The 18,947-nt window shown below is 48.5% G+C and overlaps 1 protein-coding gene and 1 long non-coding RNA gene across 3 annotated transcripts in view; one reads left to right on the top strand and one right to left on the bottom strand.

The window, feature by feature from the left end:
- Positions 1-521: 521 nt before the first annotated feature.
- Positions 522-18,947, top strand: part of PIK3R6 (phosphoinositide-3-kinase regulatory subunit 6) — a 49,390-nt gene continuing 30,964 nt past the window's right edge. For both annotated transcript variants that reach the window (XM_027518304.1, XM_027518303.1), the window contains exons 1-2: positions 522-626; positions 10,786-10,889. In XM_027518304.1, the coding sequence (XP_027374105.1) occupies positions 10,877-10,889 (13 nt within the window). In that variant the 5' untranslated portion in view covers positions 522-626; positions 10,786-10,876. The remainder of the gene's footprint in view (positions 627-10,785; positions 10,890-18,947) is intronic.
- On the bottom strand, positions 11,124-14,686 carry LOC113877799. Its single transcript, XR_003506815.1, has 2 exons — positions 14,517-14,686; positions 11,124-11,571 (listed from the first exon to the last, which is right to left on the bottom strand). It is a non-coding gene; the product is annotated as an uncharacterized LOC113877799 (long non-coding RNA).

Here is an 18,947-nt window from a genome sequence, read left to right as displayed (position 1 = left end):
GAGAAGGAGGTGTAAAAAGTGACATCCAGGTTTCTGGTTCTGAGATGAGCAGCAAGGAAGTGGGTTTCAAGGGTGAAATGATGAACTGGGTTTGTACCAGCTGAGCCGTAGAAGCTTGGGGGCATTTAGCCAGCAATGTCTGGGGTGGGAGGTGCTTGGTGTGTTTGGAGCTCCAGAAAGAATCCTCAGCTCCCTGCATCCAGCCAGCACCAGAGGGGGCCCCCGGGAGGTGCCACCTCCCACCTGATCAGAATAAAGAATGTCAGTGGAATTTCCCTGGGAGTCCAGTGGTTAAGACTCCACACTTCCGCTGCAGGAGGTGCGGGTTCGATCCGTGGTTGGGGAACTAAGATACTGCATGCCTTTTAGCACAGCCAAAAAAAAAAAGGTCCAGTGGCTGTGGCTGACCACAGACACTTCTCTAGAAAGAGACCTCACAGCAGGATGTGCTCTGGGAGGAGCTTCGAGGGCCATGGGGAAGGGGAAGGAAGGGGAGGGGACAGAGCCAGGCCTTTGTGACACTGGGCTTTTCTCTGCAGGGCTAGAAGCTGCAGAGACACCCATCATCCGGGACTGGTGGCCTCCCTGGGCAAGACTGTGGGCCGCTGAATTGCTGCTGAGTCAAGGTAGGTGCTGGCTGGGGGCAGAGTCTCCAGGGAGGGATCTGGGAGGAGCAGATGGAGGGTCCCGGAGGCGGGATGTTGGAAGGGGAGCCCACGAGGGGCCGAGACATCCCCAGCCCTTATGAACACACACCCAGCATTTCTGAGACAGGTCACCCAGGTATGGTGGCTACTAGGACTGCTCTGCCAGGTTAAGATTACTCAACCCATTTTCACAAGAAGAAAGGATGCAGGACCTGTGAGAAGACCTCTCCTTTCTTTTCCAGATCCTGTAAATGCCCATAATGAAGGACTAATTATTCCTCCCTGGTGCTGCAGAGCACATTCGTTAGCCTGTTGGATTCCTACAGGCGATTGGAGGAAGGCTGGATATGTGTTAATACTGCCCATTTATAGGTCAGGAGACAGAGGCTTAGAGGGATGGAGCATCTTGCCAAAGATTGTAGAGTGGGGAAGCAAGATGCAGGACTCCGAGAGAAACTTCTGGGCCCCCGTCTGCGTCCCTCCTGGGACATCATCTGTCCCTGTCTGTCCCAGGTCTTGGTTACTCTCTGCACACACATACACATACACACACACACACACACACGGAGAGGCCCAGCTGGCATGGGGTTGAGACCTGACTGTGCATGACCAACACAGAAATTAATAGGTGCCAGGGCCCCTGGCAGAGTGAGGTGTGGGCTCAAGTGGAGAGAGCCCCCCAGGGCTGGGGTCAGGGAAGGTTCTGCTCAAAATGTCAACTGGGCCTTGAGGCAGACAGAGGGTTGGTGTGCAGAGATGAGACTGCAGTCATCTCGGTGAGGGGGAGAAACTGCAAACACAGAGGAGGAAGGTGGTGTGATGGCAGGAAAGAACAGCTAGCGGTTCAGTTTGGCTGCTAATGCATGCGTTTGTGGAGGACCAACCAGCAGGGGCCTGTCCTGTTTATTTATCTGTAAATAAGTGGCTTTTGAATATCATCATTTTGAGTCCTCACAGAAACCCTGTGAGTCAGGTGCTATTATTAAGTCTCACTTAAAGATAGAGAAACTGAGGCACAACGGATCTAAGCAACACATTGCCATAGCAACAAAGAGATTTGGTACCCAGCAGTCTAGCGCCCAATGCTACCTGCCCCAACACTCTGTGGCTCCCCTCTGTTACCTCCTCGGCTCCCAGGGTGGGCATGAATGCCAGGCTGGCTGGTGGCCACCTGGTCCTCAGGCCTTCCTGGTCTGCATCCAGGCCCATCACCTTCCTCCTAGGCTCCCTGCCCCCAGGAACAATGCTCTCCTGCCTCCTAGATTGGCTCTCTCACATCCAGGTGTTTCCTTTGCAGTCAGGGGCAGACACAACAAAGGAAACAGGCCTGCCCAGTCCTCGGGGACAGCTGGGAAATAAAGCCCTCGGGAATCTGGAAAGCCCAGTGGGGCCTCGTGGGATGAGGGTTGACGGGGTCCCCTCGGAACCCCAAGCTCTGCCTTTCCACCCCCGCTAATCACATGCTTTAAATCAAAGAACTGGGTGTGTTGCCTGGCAAGTCTGTGTCTATGGAGAGAAAAAATCCAAGCCCTGGAGATGGCATCTGCCAGATACCCTGGGGGTGGGAGGGAGCGTGGGTGGGAGGAGAGGGAAGTGGCTCCACGATGGGATGGTCCCCTCTCTGTGCTAGAACAGCAGGCAGAGGACAGAAGGGGGCAGAAGTATGTTCCTGGGAAGTTCCATGCCCTTCTTCCCAGGGGGTGGCATAGGTGGGCTGGGTGGTGGCTTTTCCTGGCTGAATAGTCTGGCCCAGGAGCCAGCAGTTGGGGTGGGAGGCCAGGGTAAGCAGGGCATCAGCTGTAAACTTCATGGTGAAACAGTGACCCAGAGCCTGGCCACCTCAGACCCTCTCAGTCCTGCTGTCTGCAGCCCTTCCTCTGGCCAAGAAGTCTTTCCCACAATCTCCTGCACAGAATGAATGAGCAACAGCTGCTGCCGATAGGGTCCCATCCGCTTCTTGCTGTGTGTCATGGAGCCATCTCTGGTTCTGTGGCCTGTGTTACCCGCCGGGGCAGTGAATAGCTGTGCATTTGCACCCTCCCTGAGGACTGTTCCTTGCTAATGTTCTGTGTTTAGGGAGGACTGTCCTCTGAATCCTGATTCATTCAGCCACCCGTTAATTCTTTGTCTCTGGTCCCATCCCTCTGACAAGAGCTGTAAGGGTCTAAGATTTACCCTACTGATAACTAACAAGTTGAGGTGTCCCACGTGGCTCAATGGTAAAGAATACAATGCAGGAGAAACGGGTTCGATTCCTGGGTCAGGAAGATCCCCTGGAGAAGGAAATGGCAACCCACTCCAGTATTCTTGCCGGGGAAATCCCATGGACAGAGAAGCTTGGTGGTCTACAATCCAAGGGGCTGTAAAGAGTTGGACACGACTTAGTGCCTAGACAACAACAACCACGATCAAGTTAGTCTCCACAGTTTTATGGTCGCTGGCAGAAAACACAAGACTCCAGAGTCGCACATCTTTATCACTCACAGTGAAACCAGCAGCATGAGTTTGTCCTGCCCTCAAATCCCCTGGGAGAGCGAAGAGGCGGCCCCAAGAGGTTGCTGTGCATCACTGCTGAGGAGCCTGGAGCTTAGGAAACCCCCAGTGTTCACTGGGGGCAGGGGAGGGAAGGGTGGGCTGCCAGCAAACCTGCCACCTCTGCCCTGGAAGGAAACATTGTCTCTATTCCACTGGTGGCAAAGAAATCTGTTCTTGGCCCTGGGGAGGGCAGGCTCCCTGTTCCAAGGTTGTCTGTGATACAGATCTTGAAGAAGTGATCTGGAACAAATGCTCACGAGGTGGGCACAAACCCATGGAGGATTGCCTGCCAGGGTTCTCCTACTGACTGCACCCCAGCTGCACTGTCCCCTGAAATGCCTCCAGCACCCCCTCCTCAGTGCTTGGCTGGCCATTCCCTTCGTTTGGAACATGTTTTCTGCAGACTTTGCCCGGATTGCTCCCTTCCTCCTGCAGGCTTCTACTCAGAGGTCACCTCCTTGGGGAGACCTTTTCATACTGCACCCCAGTCACTGGAACCTCATGATCACATTCTCAGCCATATTTCTTTAGCACCTTTCAGCTGTATAATTAATACACAACTTAATTATGGCATTTTTGTCTGCAACCCCCCCCCACACACACACACATAGGGCTTCTCTTGTAGATCAGTTGGTAAAGAATCTGCCTGCAGTGCAGGAAACCTGGGTTCGAATCCTCGGTCAGGCAGATCCCCTGGAGAAGGAGATGGCAGCCCACTCCAGTATTCTTGCCTGGAGAATCCCATAGACAAGCAGCCTGGTAGGTTCCCAATCCATGGAGTCGCAAGAGGCATGGGGACATGACTTAGCGACTAAACCACCTCCCGCCGCCCAACAAACCCACAGGTAGTACAAGTTTTATTCGAGCAGGTGTTTGTCTACTTTTAACTTACTACCACATCTCCAGGACCTGGAGTAGCATCGGACACTTAGGAGAGGCTCAAAAAATACTCATTGTATGAATGAATGAATCCATCCACTTATCTGATCTTCAGAGAAAAACCTGGTTCTCCTCACTTGAATCTGTAGGACAGATAAGGCTCTGTCATATAGAGCAAGTGAGACGAGGAGCGAGTAGCTCAGGCTGGGAGTTGGGGTGGGGGTGAGAGGCCACGGCGGGGTGAGAGGCCACGGTGCTGTGACCTTGGGGATGCTCCCAGGTTGTTGGAATTTACCCCCTAGCCACTTCCCATGCTCTTGGTACCCACTGCTGGGAATCTTCCGGATTGGTGGCCAAGGCTGGTGTGTTTCTATCCTACGGTGTCATATTCTTGCTGTGATTGGGAGAACGGGGAGAGGGCAGGGGCTTGCGAGCTGAGCTCGGATGTGCCATTTGCATGGTCAGCGATGCATGAAAAGAGCCACAGTCCAAGACGGAGCCCGAGGCCAGTCCCTCCCACAGAGGGTGAGCACAGTGTCCTTACCACTCCATCCAGGTCCCCCTTCCAACCAAAAGGCTGTCTCTTTACCAGGATTCTGAGCATCAGCCTCATCTCTGTGACCTGTGCCGTCTGTCATGCCAACCGTGCCAAATAGACTGGCTTCCACTCCCTAACCTAAGAATGGTTTGGAGACGGGGACCCTGTGTTGTCTTCACATGAGTGCCTGACAGTCACCATATAGTGAGTCAGGGGCTACGGAGGAGTAGGGAGGTGTACCATAAACGTTTATCGAATGACTCACATGGCACCTCGGGGCAACTCCAACGCCCAGCTCACATAAGGCACGTCTGTAATGAACTCTTCTCTCTTAGAACTGGAGCCTGGGTAGAAGTGGACAGTCCCCAGCTTACGATGGTTGGACTTACGGTTCTTCGACCTTACAGTGGTGGGAAGGCAAGGTGCACTGAGTCGAAACCATGCTTCAATTTTTGATCTTTTCCTGAGCTAGCGTATGGGGTATGATCCGGTCTCGTGCTGCTGGCAGGGCAGTTCCTAGCCAGCCGCATGATCACAGGGCTCAACAACTAGTACACTCACAACCAGTCCACATCCAGACAAGCATTCTGTTTCTCACTTTCATTACAGTGTTCAGTCCGTTACACGAGATCGTCAGCACTTCACTAGCAGATAGGCTTTGTGTTAGGTGGTTTTGCCCAACTGTAGGCTCATGGAACAGTTCTGCGCATGTTTAAGGTGGGTGGGGCCAAGCTGTGATGTCCTGTACGGGTAGAAGTGTTCAGTGCATTTCAACATAAGATATTTTCAACCTACGATGGGTTTGTGTGTGTTAGTTGCTCAGTCGTGTCTGACCCTTTGCGACCCCATGGACTGAAGCTCCCCAGGCTCCTCTGTCCATGGGATTTTTCAGGCAAGAATACTGGAGTGGGGTGCCTTTCCCTTCTCCAGGGGATTGTCCTGGCCTAGGAATCGAACCTGGGTCTCCCACATGGCGGGCAGAGTCTTTAACATCTGCACCACCAGGGAAGCTCCAACAATGAGCTTATCGGGATGTAACCCTCTTGCACGGCAACTAGAGGGTAGGCTCTGCTTGTTTTAACTAGAAAAAGCCCGTGCACAGCAACAAAGACCCATTGCAGCCAAAAAATAAACAGACATGTAGATGCATAATTTTAAAAGATGAGGCATGGAGAAAGGTGACGGGGATAAGAAAAAGGTGAGGTAATCATTCTTCACTAATACAGCTGAGCTATAGTCTCCTTCGTGGGATGCATGCTCAGAAATGATGAAATTAGCACAGACCACGTATTATTTATTAATGACTCACTGATAACTGCCCTCGGTCTCTGTGAAATAAATGTGTTCTCATGCTTGTTGCGCGATCAGTGTGCCAGTTGTGGACTGAGAATGTGATGAGTAGGGTCACACCGCAGTCAGTAAGAAGTCACGGACAGGTAGACCCTCAGCTCCTAAGGGTTAGAAACCGTGTCTCATTTATTTATCTCTAAACACTAGGGCCTGGCACAATTTCCGCCATGTGGATAGTGTTCCATAGGTGCACTTTGGTTTACTCAGCGATCTCAGCCCCTAGAATTACTGCCAGGAGCTAGGGAGGAACATCCTTTGGCCTCGGAGCAGCCAAAATAGATGTTCTAAGCCCACTGCTGAAATAGCATTCACACCAGAGAAAAGAAGCCTTTCAGTGTGGGATGGAGACTTCCATTAGCTGCCAACAGCCCCTGAAATCTTCACCGTGTTACAGCCTAGTGCATGCAATCAGCTCCCATGACATTCATCCAGAACACCTCAGAGGCATGTTCAGGTGCCTAAAAGGGCAAGCTTATTTCCCGAGAAGTTCACATCACCCTGAACTGAAGCAAATGCAATGTTGATGCGTTCCAAGAAATGACCTGGGTTCTGCATATTTCCTGTCTGATGCAGACTTGACCCCAAGGGCTCTGCCCGACACGGGTGTGGTCAGCAGCCCAAAGAACAGGAAACAGATTACACAGGTCCCCTCAGAGGAACAAGGGGGTGGCACAGAGAATCCCCAGGTCCCACACAAATATATATGGACACCAGATAAATGTTTGATGAGTAAGCGAGTGAATGAAGAATGAATAAGCAGGCTTTCTGACAGTGACTGTTGAAGCTTCTTAGAATTTTACTTTAAAGAAAAAAAATCAGCCCAGGGCTTCTGTAGTGGTACAGTGGATAAGAATCCACCTGCCAGTGCAGGGGACACAGGTTCGATCCCTGGTCCGGGAAGATTCCACGCGCCACAGGGCAGCTAAGCCTGTGAACCACAACTACTGAGCCCATGTGCTACAGCTACTGAAGCCCACAAGCCCTAGAGCTCATGCTACACAAGAGAGGCCGCCTCAGTGAGAAGCCCGAGCACCACAACCAAGAGTAGTCACTGCTTGCCACAACTAGAGAAAGCCTGAGCGTCAGCAAAGACGCACATAACCAAATAAATACATAAATGTTAAAAATCAACCCAGATCATCCACAGCTTTACAAGTAGAGCTGATTTACAATGTCATGTAAGTTTCAGGTCTACAGCATAGCAATTCAGTTTATGTGTGTGTGTGTGTGTGTGTATATATATATATATATATGAATAAATATATAGGGCTTCCCTGGTGGCTCAGATGGTCAAGAATCCGCCTGCCATGTAGGAGAACTGGACTCAATCCCTGGGTCCCGAAAAGATCCCCTGGGGAAGGGAATGGCTACCCACTCTAGTATTCTTGCCTAGAGAATCCAATGGACAGAGGAGTCTGGTGGGCTACAGTCCATGGGGTCGCAAAGAGTCAGACATGACTAAGTGACTAACACTTTCACTTTCAAGAATAAATATATGCATATATTTATTTATTCTTTTTCAGATCCTTTTCCCTTATATGTTATTATATAGTTATAATAATATATTATAGTACATATACATTACACTGCATATATATAGTATAATAATAAAATATAATATGAATTCAGTTCCCTGTGCTATACAGCAGGTCTTTGTCGGTTATCTTTTTTTCAAGTTTGTTTTTATTTATTTATTTTTATTGTGCTGGGGCTTCATTGCTGATGAGGGTTTTCTCGAGCTGTGGCTACTCTTCACTGTGGTGTATGGACTTCTCATTGCAGTTGCTTCTCTTGTTGTAGCACACGGGTTTAGTTGCCCCATGGCATGTGGATTCTTCCCAGACCAGGAATCAAACCCATGTCCCCTGCATTGGCAGGCAGATTCCCAACCACTAGACCACCAGGGAAGTCCCCCAATTTCCATTCTTTCCAGCTGAATATGACAGAACAAATTTTTCATGTCCTCCCCAATAGTTGATATTACTCATTTCTCTAATCTCTGCCAACGGTTTGTCACAGTTTTGCATTCATTTTGATGATTATCATTCAATTCAGTTCAGTTGCTAAGTCACATCCGACTCTTTGCGACCCCATGGACTGCAGCACCCCAGGCTTCCCTTCACCAACTCCCAGAGCTTACTCAAACTCATGTCCATAGAGTCGATGATGCCATCAAACCATCTCATCCTCTGTTGTCCCCTTCTCCTCCTGCTTTCAATCTTTCCCAGAATCAGGGTCTTTTCTAAGGAGTCAATTCTTCACATCAGGTGGCCAAAGTATTGGAGTTTCAGCTTCAGCATCAGTCCTTCCAATGAATATTCAGGATTGACTTCCTTTAGGATGGACTGGTTAGATCTCCTTGCAGTCCAAGGGACTCAAGAGTCTTCTCCAACACCACAGTTCAAAAGCATCAATTCTTCAGTGCTCAGCTTTCTTTATAGTCCAACTCTCACATCCATGATTATCATTAGACTAAAATTATTCAAGGAGATCCAACCAGTCCATTCTGAAGGAGATCAGCCCTGGGATTTCTTTGGAAGGAATGATGCTAAAGCTGAAACTCCAGTACTTTGGCCACCTCATTCGAAGAGTTGACTCATTGGAAAAGACTCTGATGCTGGGAGGGATTGGGGGCAGGAGGAGAAGGGGACGACAGAGGATTAGTGGCTGGATGGCATCACTGACTCGATGGACGTGAGTCTGAGTGAACTCCGGGAGTTGGTGATGGACAGGGAGGCCTGGCATGCTGCGATCCATGGGGTCGAAAAGAGCTGGACACGACTGAGCAACTGAACTGAACTGAACTAACTCAACTGAAAATTATTCATAATACATTATAATTTCAATACTTTGAATTCAACTCTTTGATATTTATTTTATAATTTTACATCTGTATTTATAAGTGAGCCAGATATATTTTTTCTGTTGTGGTAAAATTATACATATCATGAAATTCACCCATTTTAACTACCTTAAAGTGTACAATTCCATGGCATTAAGTACATTTACAATATTGTACAATCATGACTACTATCCATTTTCAGAGGCTTTTCATCATCCCAAATAGAAACTCTGTGCCCATTAAACAGTAACTCCCCATTCCTGCCTCCCCTCAGCCCCCAGTCACCTCCATTATATTTTGTCTTTGTGAATTTGCCTATTTAGATGCGTCATGTAAGTGGAATCATATAATATTTGTCCTTGTGTGTCTGACTTATTTCATTTAGCATGATGTTCCATGCTACATTGCAGCATGTATCAGAATTTCATTCTTTTTTAAGGCTGCATAATTTTCTGCATACACCACCTTTTGTGTGAACACTTGGGAGTCTTTCCACCTTTTGGCAATGTTTAAATAATGGTGCTATGAACATTGGTGTACAAATATCTGTTAGTCCCTATTTGCAATTCTTTTGGGTGTTTACCTAGGAGTGGAATTCCTGGTAAACCATACAGTGAATCTCTGTTTAACTTTCTGAGGAATCGCCTTACTGTTTTCCATGGCAGGTGCTCAGTTTTACATTCCAGCCAGCCATGAACCCAAGTTCTCATTTCTCCACACCCTTGCCAACACTTGTTATTTTCTGTTGTATTTATTTTTTAAAATAGCTATCCCAGTGGATGCAAAGTGTTTCCTCTATTTTTGTAAACTATCCTCATTAGATTTTCATATCAAGGGGAGGCTGCCTTCTTCAGAGAATCTCTTCTTCTTTCTCTATGCTTTGGAACAGTTCTTTGCTTTGCTCTGCATATTTGAGATGACTTATCAGAGGAGCCATCTGAGCCAGATATCACTTTTTAAGAGCTAGTTCTTTGAGGGCTTTCTCTGTTTCCTCACTGGTTACCAATATAAGCAGTTTCTCCGAGTCTTCTAGAACCTTTTGATTTATTTTTATTTTCCAAGAAAACTGTGTGATATCGAGGATTCAGGGCTTTCTTTGTATAATCAATGTCTTATGTGATGTTCATCATTCCTAATACTGTCTCTTTTTTCTCTCTTGATTAGCTGTCCCGATCCTTTCAGAGTTCCTCTGCTTCTCACTTGGGGAGTGTATTGCTCTGGGAAGCTAACTCTGGGAGTCCCTCACTCTGGGGTCCCAGTGGGGCAGCTTGTGGTCATGATGGAGGGCTTGAGCTCTCGAGCCAGATGGTCGGAGTTCAAGTGCTCATTCTTTGACTTACTAACTATCTGACCTTGAATCGATTTTTAACCTCTGTGCTTCAATTCCCCCATTTGTAGAATGGGGAAAAAAGAGTACCTACCTGACTCATTGGAAAAGACCCTGATGCTGGGAAAGATTGAGGGCAGGAGAAGGGGGCGACAGAGGATGAGGATGGTTGGATGGCATCACCGACTTGATGGACATGAGTTTGAGCAAACTGTAGGAGATAGTGAAGGACAGGGAAGCCTTGGGTGCCATGGTCCATGGGGTCGCAAAGAGCTGGACACGACTTGGCAACTGAACAGCAACAGCATCAGGTTAATATTAAAGAATGGATAGTTTGAACTCCCCTGGAGGTTTAGTGGTTAAGACTCTGCACTTCCACTGCCGGGGTGGGTGGGTGGGGCCTGGGTTCGATCCCTGGTCAGGGAACTAAGGTCTCACAGGCCAAACAGTGTGACCAAAAACAAACAAAACACTGAGAGTGAAGAGTTGACAGTTTTTAAATTTTTAGAAGAGTACCTGGCACGTAGCAAGCATCATAGAAGCACTTCTTAAATAAATCTAGACGCCCCTTCCATGTGGGAGAAGCCTTGGTCCCCTGGTCTCCTTTCCATTCCACACACAGACTTTCTGCACTTTCTCACCACTTACACTGTCTCTTATTTTGCAGAACCACCTCTTTGCAGAAAAACAACCAATTTACTTTCCATTCTGCTGCCTGAGACAACCACATCCTCCTCTTACACACACCCCAGGCTCCCATGGAGAGCTCAGGTCAGTATGGCAGGGGGGAAAGGGGTCTGCAGGGTGGAGGAGGCCCCTTTTGAAGGTGAGAAAGCCCCAAGGGCTGGCAAGGCCACCTCCACCCAGCCCGGCTGGGAGATCCCCACTCAGCTGCCCAAATGTGACAACATAGTTGAGAGATGGACATCCATGCACTTGTATGAGTCCCAGCTGCTGGCAGATCACTCAGCTGGACACTGGGAGTAATGACAGTAAAAGCCAATATGTATTGCCAAATACTTGCATTTATTTAACAAAAATCTCCATGGCACTTACAATATATCAAGTAGTGGAAACAGCACCCAACAAATATTAACTTGTTGAGAGACAGACAGCATTATTGCCTTCATTTTACAGAAGAGGAAAGTGAGAGAGGACACACAGATAGTATGTGGTCCAATCAGGATTTGAGACGGTGGCATCACTGACTCAATGAACATGAGTTTGAGAAAATTCTGGGAGACAGTAAAGGACAGGGAAGCCTTGCGTGCTGCAGTGCATGAGTTGCAAAGAGTCGGACATGACTTAGCAACTGAACAACAGCAATCAGGATTTGAACCCAGCAATCTAGCTCCAGCGTCCAGACTGTGAATGACTTCACTGTGGGCTGCCTCATGCAAACATCAGAAGGATTCTGCGAAGTAGGGATATCAGTACAATTGTCCTCATTTTACTGAAAGAGAAACAGACTCAGAGAGGTTAGATAATTTGCTGGAACCTACATAGCTGGTTGGTGGCAGAGCTAGGATTGGAACCTACGCCTGGCTAATTCCAAGACCCAGACTCTTCTCCCTGCCCCTGGGATAACAAGCAGAGATGACATCAACTAAGATGTACATCAACTAATGTTCGTCCAGCAAGTGAGAAACCACTCCTCCCACCACCAGGCATAGACTCTACTGTCATTGAAGATCCCTGTCTCGGGGAATGGTAGGGGACACACTGAGGCAGGCACAGCTACCAGCTTGTTGTCATTTCCAAGACAAGTAACCTTTCCACACCCTGCTTACCCTCGGAGAGCTTTACCCAATCAGAAGACGCTTCAAACCATGACTCCCCCAATGAGAAGAGCTTCAACCAGTGAATCACCCAATGAGAAGAAGCTTCAATCAGTGAATCCCCCAATGAGAATAAGCCTCACCAGTGAATCTTGGTGTCTCAGTATTCCTGGTTGTCTTTAACCAGCTGGGGTTTGGGCTGGGAGGATAGGGGTAGCGGAGCACTGTGAAAGTCTCCTAAATATTTCAAAATATTTCAACTTACTTTGCACTCACTTGAATTACAGTTAAGACCCACCATGCTGTGTTTTAAGAAGAGAGGTGTACTGATAAACTTTCTTTGGATACAAGCAATAGAAACCCATATGATTCATTTAATTTTCAAAAATATAGCGGAGCATGGAAGGAACGACTGAAGCACCAGGCAGCAGTAAAGACAAGGAACAGAGTGGATCTGCCACCGGGATAGGAAAAGGGAGGTTTTCTTCACTCCAGTCCATCATCCACACAAGGGTCACCCAGAGGGCGAGGAGAGCCTGTTGGCCAGCTTGGTTCTGTGCCACTCCAAGGCCAGTCTCACTGAGATTACAGTGAGTAAAGAAGGCTCCTGGGCAGGCAGGACCACCAGCATCCACTCTCAAAGATGCGACAGATGGCCCCCACCCTCCCAAAGTTCAGTGGGTGAGAGAAACATCCCCAAATTAGGATGCTTGTCTGGGAGCGCGGAAGAGTTTTCTCATCCTGACTAGGAATGCAGTTGTCCTGGCTGACTTCCCAAATTACAGTTGTTTTTTTATATTGCTCCACCTTTCTACAGTCCTCAGAGTCCTCTCATCCTAGGGTCAAGAAGAGGGGCTCCAGAAAAGGAAGATGTTTATTTTGAGGGCAAAAGAGCAGTGTTTCAAGGGCACCAAAGGTATTGCTGTTTTGTCATTCCTGAGAACAGGGGCAAGATTGCAAACCTTTTTAGAACCGTCTGAGCCTTTATTCCACATGCAGGGAAGGTGGAGGTCAGGCACAGGATGGAAGAGGAGCATGAACTATGTTACTCCAGTCAATGGCGCGTCTGGGTGCTGAGCACATAAATGTCACTGAACAACTGAGGGGCTTCCCTGTGGTCCAGTGGTTAAGACTCCGAGCTTCCCCTGCAGGGGGGCAGCTTTGACCCCTGACCATCCTGACCCTGGGAGCTTCATTCTGTGTTGCACCATGTGGGATCCTTCCTTGTGGCCCGCAAGCTCTGGATCCTGTGTGCTTGGTTGTCCCACAGCATGTGGGTTCTTAGTTCCCTGACCAGGGATCGAACCAAGCTCCCTTGCATTGCAAGGCAGATTCTTAATCACTGAACCACCAGGGAAGTCGGGACCTTCATTCTGAATTCAGGGATGATTGTCCTCTGTGAACTCTGAGCATCTTGTCATTTCATTCCTTCCCTTGCAGATCAGTTATCAGATCTCCAGACTAAGACAGTGATTCTCATTAGAATTCGGTTAATTCTGTAATCCTGTACATTACAGTCTCCTGGGGAGCTATTTTAAAAAATTGATTATTAGTCCCCACCCTCAGATATCTGATTTTTTTGGTTTGGGGTGGACTGTGCATTGGCAATTTTGAAAGCTCTCCGGGTACTTCTAATGTGCAGCCAAGGTTGGGAACTAGGTGAAAAGACAACATCCAAGAGTAGGTTGGGGAGAGATTTGATTGTCTTAGGATTGCAGGGCAACAGAGAGCTGGCACTGCCAAGTCCTAGGTCAGCTTTGAATGGCCGGAAATTGAGGAGCAGACCCCAGACTAGGGGGTCCCGCTGCGGTCAGGACCCTGTCAGCTTTTCTTCTCCTTTCCTTCCTCCCTATTGTCTCTTTAGCTGTGATAACATCTACGCTGGTTGGAGAGCTGGGAACCGGTGTGTATGCATGTGTGTGGTTCGTCTCTCCCCCTTCTTTTCTTTTTTCTTTTTTTAATTTTTTGGCCATGCTGCATGGTACTCGGGATCTTAGTTTCCCAACCAAGGGTCAAACCCAAGAGTCGACCAAGGGCCAAGCCCCCTGCAGTAGAAGCATGGATTCTTAACCACTGGACCACCAGGGAGATCCTATGGGAAATTTTTTTCAGGCAACTTCATCAGGGGGGTTTATTTGTGCATTCAAGCCCCAGGCACACATAGGTAGACACATGCCCACGGTTTCACCTGGGTACACCCTCTTCTTTTCCCCAGTGAAGAGGTGAATGGTCGCACATAAGATGACAGCTTTAAAGGAAGAGCAATTGGCAAAGAGAAAGCTCTGCTCCAGCAGCTCTGTGACCTTGCAAAAATCACCTCTCCCCTCTGAGCCTCATTTCCTCATCTGTGAAATGGGAAAAGAGTCAGCTCCAGGGCCCGTCTGGGTCTGACCTTCTGTGGTTGGAGAGGTGACAGAGGCAAGGGTCAGGTCTGTCCCTCTAGATTGCGCAAAACAGGGAGAACAGTATTTATTCTGCCGAACTCACAGGGCTCTGCCCAGAACCCATGAACCCAACACACCAGAGAACATTTTGTATGTCCCCGAGTCAGAGAACAGTAGCTGCTATAATAAATGACCTCAGTGTCCGTGGATCAACACAAGAAATGCTTATTTCTTACCCAGGTGGCTCCTCAATACGGGCTACAGTCTTTCAGGGACCGAGATTTCTTTCCTCTTAGGGACCATCATCATTTCTTCCAAGCTCATGGAGGACAGGACAGAGGGTTTTATGGCCACACCTGAAAATGCTACATACCACTTCCACCGCATGCCATTGGCCAGAACTCAGTCACATGACCCCCATTGAGCCACCACAAGGGAGTCTGGGAAATGTAGTCTTCTCATCTAGCCATGACAAAAATCAAATTGGTTTAACATGTACCATTGTCTTGCTACACCTACACAAGACTTTCTATGTGTCTACCTTTCAAGTGCTATTTAAATGTTAGGTATGAATAGTAATCTGGATACCTGATAGTTATATCCTACTCCTGAGTGGAGGGGAGGATAAGGAATGTTGTTTATTTAGTGGCTGTCCCGGATCAAGAATGATGTCAGAGGGAGTCCCATGGTGGTCTAGTGGTTAAGACTCTGTGCTTCCAATGCAGAGATTCAGGGGAGATGGGTTCAATCCCTGATTAGGGGACTAAGATCCCATATACTGTGTGGTAGGGCCAAAAACCGAGAAGGCAATGGTACCCGACTCCAGTACTCTTGCCTGGAAAGTCCCATGGATGGAGGAGCCTGGTAGGCTGCAGTCCATGGGGTCGCTAGAGTCGGACACGACTTCACTTTCACTTTCACTTTTCACTTTCATGCATTGGAGAAGGAAATGGCAACCCACTCCAGTGTTCTTGCCTGGAGAATCCCAGGGATGGCGGAGCCTGGTGGGCTGCCATCTATGGGGTCGCACAGAGTCAGATACGACTGAAGCGACTTAGCAGCAGCAGGGCCAAAAAAAGATAAAGAAGAATGATGACCCTGAGATATTTGAGGCATGAGAAATACTTTTGTGGGCTTAATCAACTGCAGTCCAGCTTCCAGCTCTAGTTTTCTGAGGTCAGGACAGATTCCTGTGTCATTCACTCGGGGCACCACCCCCAGCTCTTTGGTATCCTGTGAGAAGTCCAGAGGTCACAAAGTCTGGATGATGGAAACATCTGAATGTCTTCAGTCCACGGTGGCTGCAGCCCCCAGAACAGTCTGGTCAGGCTTGTGTGGTCCATCAGGAGACAAGGGGCTCCTCTGGGGACATTCCTGCACCCTGGCCAAGGTGGCCCAGGAGACCACACCAGTGGCACTCAGGTGCACAGAGTTTAGTGCTTAGTTCCCCCCATCTGAGATCTCTGCCACCACCCATCAGCTTTGTCCCAGCCAGCCCTGGTTTTCCTCCTTCCTGGGGTCCCCACAACCCTTGTGCCCTCACAGTCTTGGAGAATCTGACCTCCTACCCTCAAATTGCCACTTTCTCTCTCTTTTTTTTTTAAAATTGGAGAATAATTGCTTTATAGTGTTGTGTTAGTTCCTTCTGTACAGCATGAATCAGATGTAAGTATACATGACATCCCCCTTGCTCTTAAGTCTCCCCTCCACCGCCCCCCATCCCACCCTTCTAGGTCATCACAGAGTACCAAGTTGAGCTCCCTGTGTTATACAGTAGATTCTCACTGGCTATCTGTTTTTAAACACGGTAGTGTATAATTCAAAAAGACACAGGTACCCCAGTGTTCATGGCAGCACTATTTACAATAGCCAGGACAGGGACGCAACCTAGATATCCATCAACAGATTAATGGATACAGCAGTTGTGGCACATATATACAGTAGAATATTGCTCAGCCATTTTTTAATGAAATGAAATGAAATTGGGTTATCTGTAGTGATGTGGATGAACCTAGTAGAGTCTGTCATATGGAGTGAAGTGAGTCAGAAAGAGAAAAACAAGTATCATATATTAATGCATATATATGGAATCTAGAAGAATGGTGCTGATGAACCTGTTGGCAGGGCCGGAATAGAGACACACATGTAGAAAGTGGACTTGTGGGCACAGCGGGGGAAGGAGAGGATGGGTCGAATTGAGACAGTAGCGTTGACATCTATATGCCAGTCTTCTTTTTAACAAAAAGCAGCAGCCTTCAACCCATCCCTCTGAGACAATCCAGCGTGATTGTCTCGATCAGACAGCCAGGGGTCTCAAGGCCAAGGGGCCGAGGAAAGGATGTAAGTAAGGGAAACAAGGAGAGTGACCGCTCTGAAGCCCTGAAGGAGCCATGCCCTCTCTCAGGAGGGCAGCTGCTCCCCAGCCCCTGTCACTGGCACCTGGGGGAAGAATGCATGCCCAGTGTTGACAGACTTTCCAGAGATGCCAGGAATTCGAGCTTTCATGCAAAATCTCCTCATTTGTAAATGTTGGGAGCTAGTTCAATTTTTTTCCCCAAAGACACTCTGCAAGCCCAAACAAGACATGTCTGCAAACCAGATGTGGACCAAAGCCTGAGTTTGTTCCGGCTGCCCAGACTTTCGAAAACAGGGTTTATTTAGGGGTTTTCTCCCCGGGCTACTGGCAGAGTTTGTTTTTTCTTTTTTTAAACTTCTCTATTTTTCTTTGAAACATAAAAACATAACTCCCTGTGCAAAACAGCAGGGGAACCTAAGGCTCCAAAGACAAAGGTTTGGCTAGGCTTTTAATGAGTGAGGAAAACACAATTATTAATATCACAGTTTTAAGTCTCTTGTGTGGTCCATGTTGGGGTGGTGGGGAGAGGGAAGAAAGAAGAGATAGAACGTGGCATATTTTTAAAATAACACACCCTGTGCTCAGCGCTTCAGTCATGTCTGACTCTTTGGGACCCCCCCACACTGGCCCCGACCCATGGACTGTAGCCCACCAGGCTCCTTGGAATTTCCCAGGCCAGAATACTGGAGTGGATTGCCATTACCTTCTCCAGGGGATCTTCCCGACCCAGGGATCAAACCATGGTCTCTTGCATTGCAGGCAGATTCTTTACCACTGAGCCACCGTGGGAAGCTTAACTCATCCTGCATTAACTCATCCATCTTCATGCCAGGTGGAACTAGGTAGATGGAAGGACTGCCTGGGACAAGCCTTCTTGCCAGGCGAAATAATTTCCTTGCCAGTTTGGGGAGATGCTGCACTGCCCAGCAGAGTGGCCGGGTGGGCTAATGTGGACTGGAACACCTGCCCACTTCCTGCTCTGAGCCCAAAGGAGAGTCAGACCTGGACCTGCCCTGGGCAGGGGGGTGAGTGAGAGGCCGGAGGAAAGTGAGAGTGTCAGAGATGCTGCGCAACCCCAGGCTTGCAAGGGTCCACGCCAGAGTCACGGAAGAGTGGGTCCATGACTGTGACAGCATGGGGTGCCTTGACCTAAACAAACTCTGACTTCTGGGCTACAACCTGCTGGGTTTTTAGATTTGTCCTCTCTAACTACCCTGGTGGCTCAGATGGCAAAAAGCCCGCCATCAATGTGGGAGACCTGGGTTTGATCCCTTGGTCAGGAAGATCCCCTGAAGCAGGGCATGGCTACCCACTCCACTATGCTTGCCTGGAGAATTCCACAGACAGAGGAGCCTGGTGGGCTACATACAGTCCATGAGGTCTCCAAGAGTCGGACACAACTGAGTACCTAACACTTTCACTTTCACACCTTCGTCCTACCTACTTTCTTTTTTTTTTTTTTGATTTTTATTTAAAAAAAATTTTTTTAATTTTATTTTATTTTTAAACTTTACATAATTGTATTAGTTTTGCCAAATATCAAAATGAATCCATCACAGGTATACATGTGCTCCCCATCCTGAACCCTCCTCCCTCCTCCCTCCCCATACCATCCCTCTGGGTCGTCCCAGTGCACTAGCCCCAAGCATCCAGTATCGTGCATTGAACCTGGACTGGCATCTCGTTTCATACATGATATTTTACATGTTTCAATGCCATTCCTACCTACTTTCAAAGGAACCCGAGGAGATTAAAATATATGTTTGTAAAGCAGGAGCACCCCCAAAGGAGTAAAGGAAAGAAATCTCCCTCTCTTGAGATGAGCAGGTTTTTGAGGCAGGGCCTCCATGTGGCTGTAAGTTTCCTGACAGCTCAGGCAAAAGCGGAACCTGTGGCGGTGTGTGGTTTGTACTGACAACCGGAGACTGCACTGACAACCTGAGACAGCACTCCCCTTGGTTGGAGCTGATTTTAAAGGGGAATTGATGGCACAGGGAGTGTCTGCCGTACTTCCTGTGTTGGTCCCGATCCTCCAAGAAGCAGACAGTGGAGACAAGATTGAACATGCAAGGCTTCATGTGGGGAAACACCTGTGGGACAGAAAACGGACAGGGAGCCGGTGAGGGCTGGAGGAGTGATCGCTCAGACTGTGGGGCAAGCCCAACACTGAAAGAAGGAGAAAGGGAAGAAGGGCTGGGTGGAAATGTGCTAGACTGACCACAGGCTGGGGAACCCCTGAACCAGAGTCAACCGTCCACAAAGGTTCCTGAGGATGAGCTGGCTTTAGAATCCCTGCTGCTGTCCGTATTGG

The sequence above is a fragment of the Bos indicus x Bos taurus genome, chromosome 19, assembly GCF_003369695.1.
Source record: "Bos indicus x Bos taurus breed Angus x Brahman F1 hybrid chromosome 19, Bos_hybrid_MaternalHap_v2.0, whole genome shotgun sequence".
Lineage (NCBI taxonomy): Eukaryota > Metazoa > Chordata > Mammalia > Artiodactyla > Bovidae > Bos > Bos indicus x Bos taurus.
The sequence above is the reverse complement of the archived record's forward strand: the minus strand, read 5'-3'. Positions and strand labels throughout refer to the sequence as shown.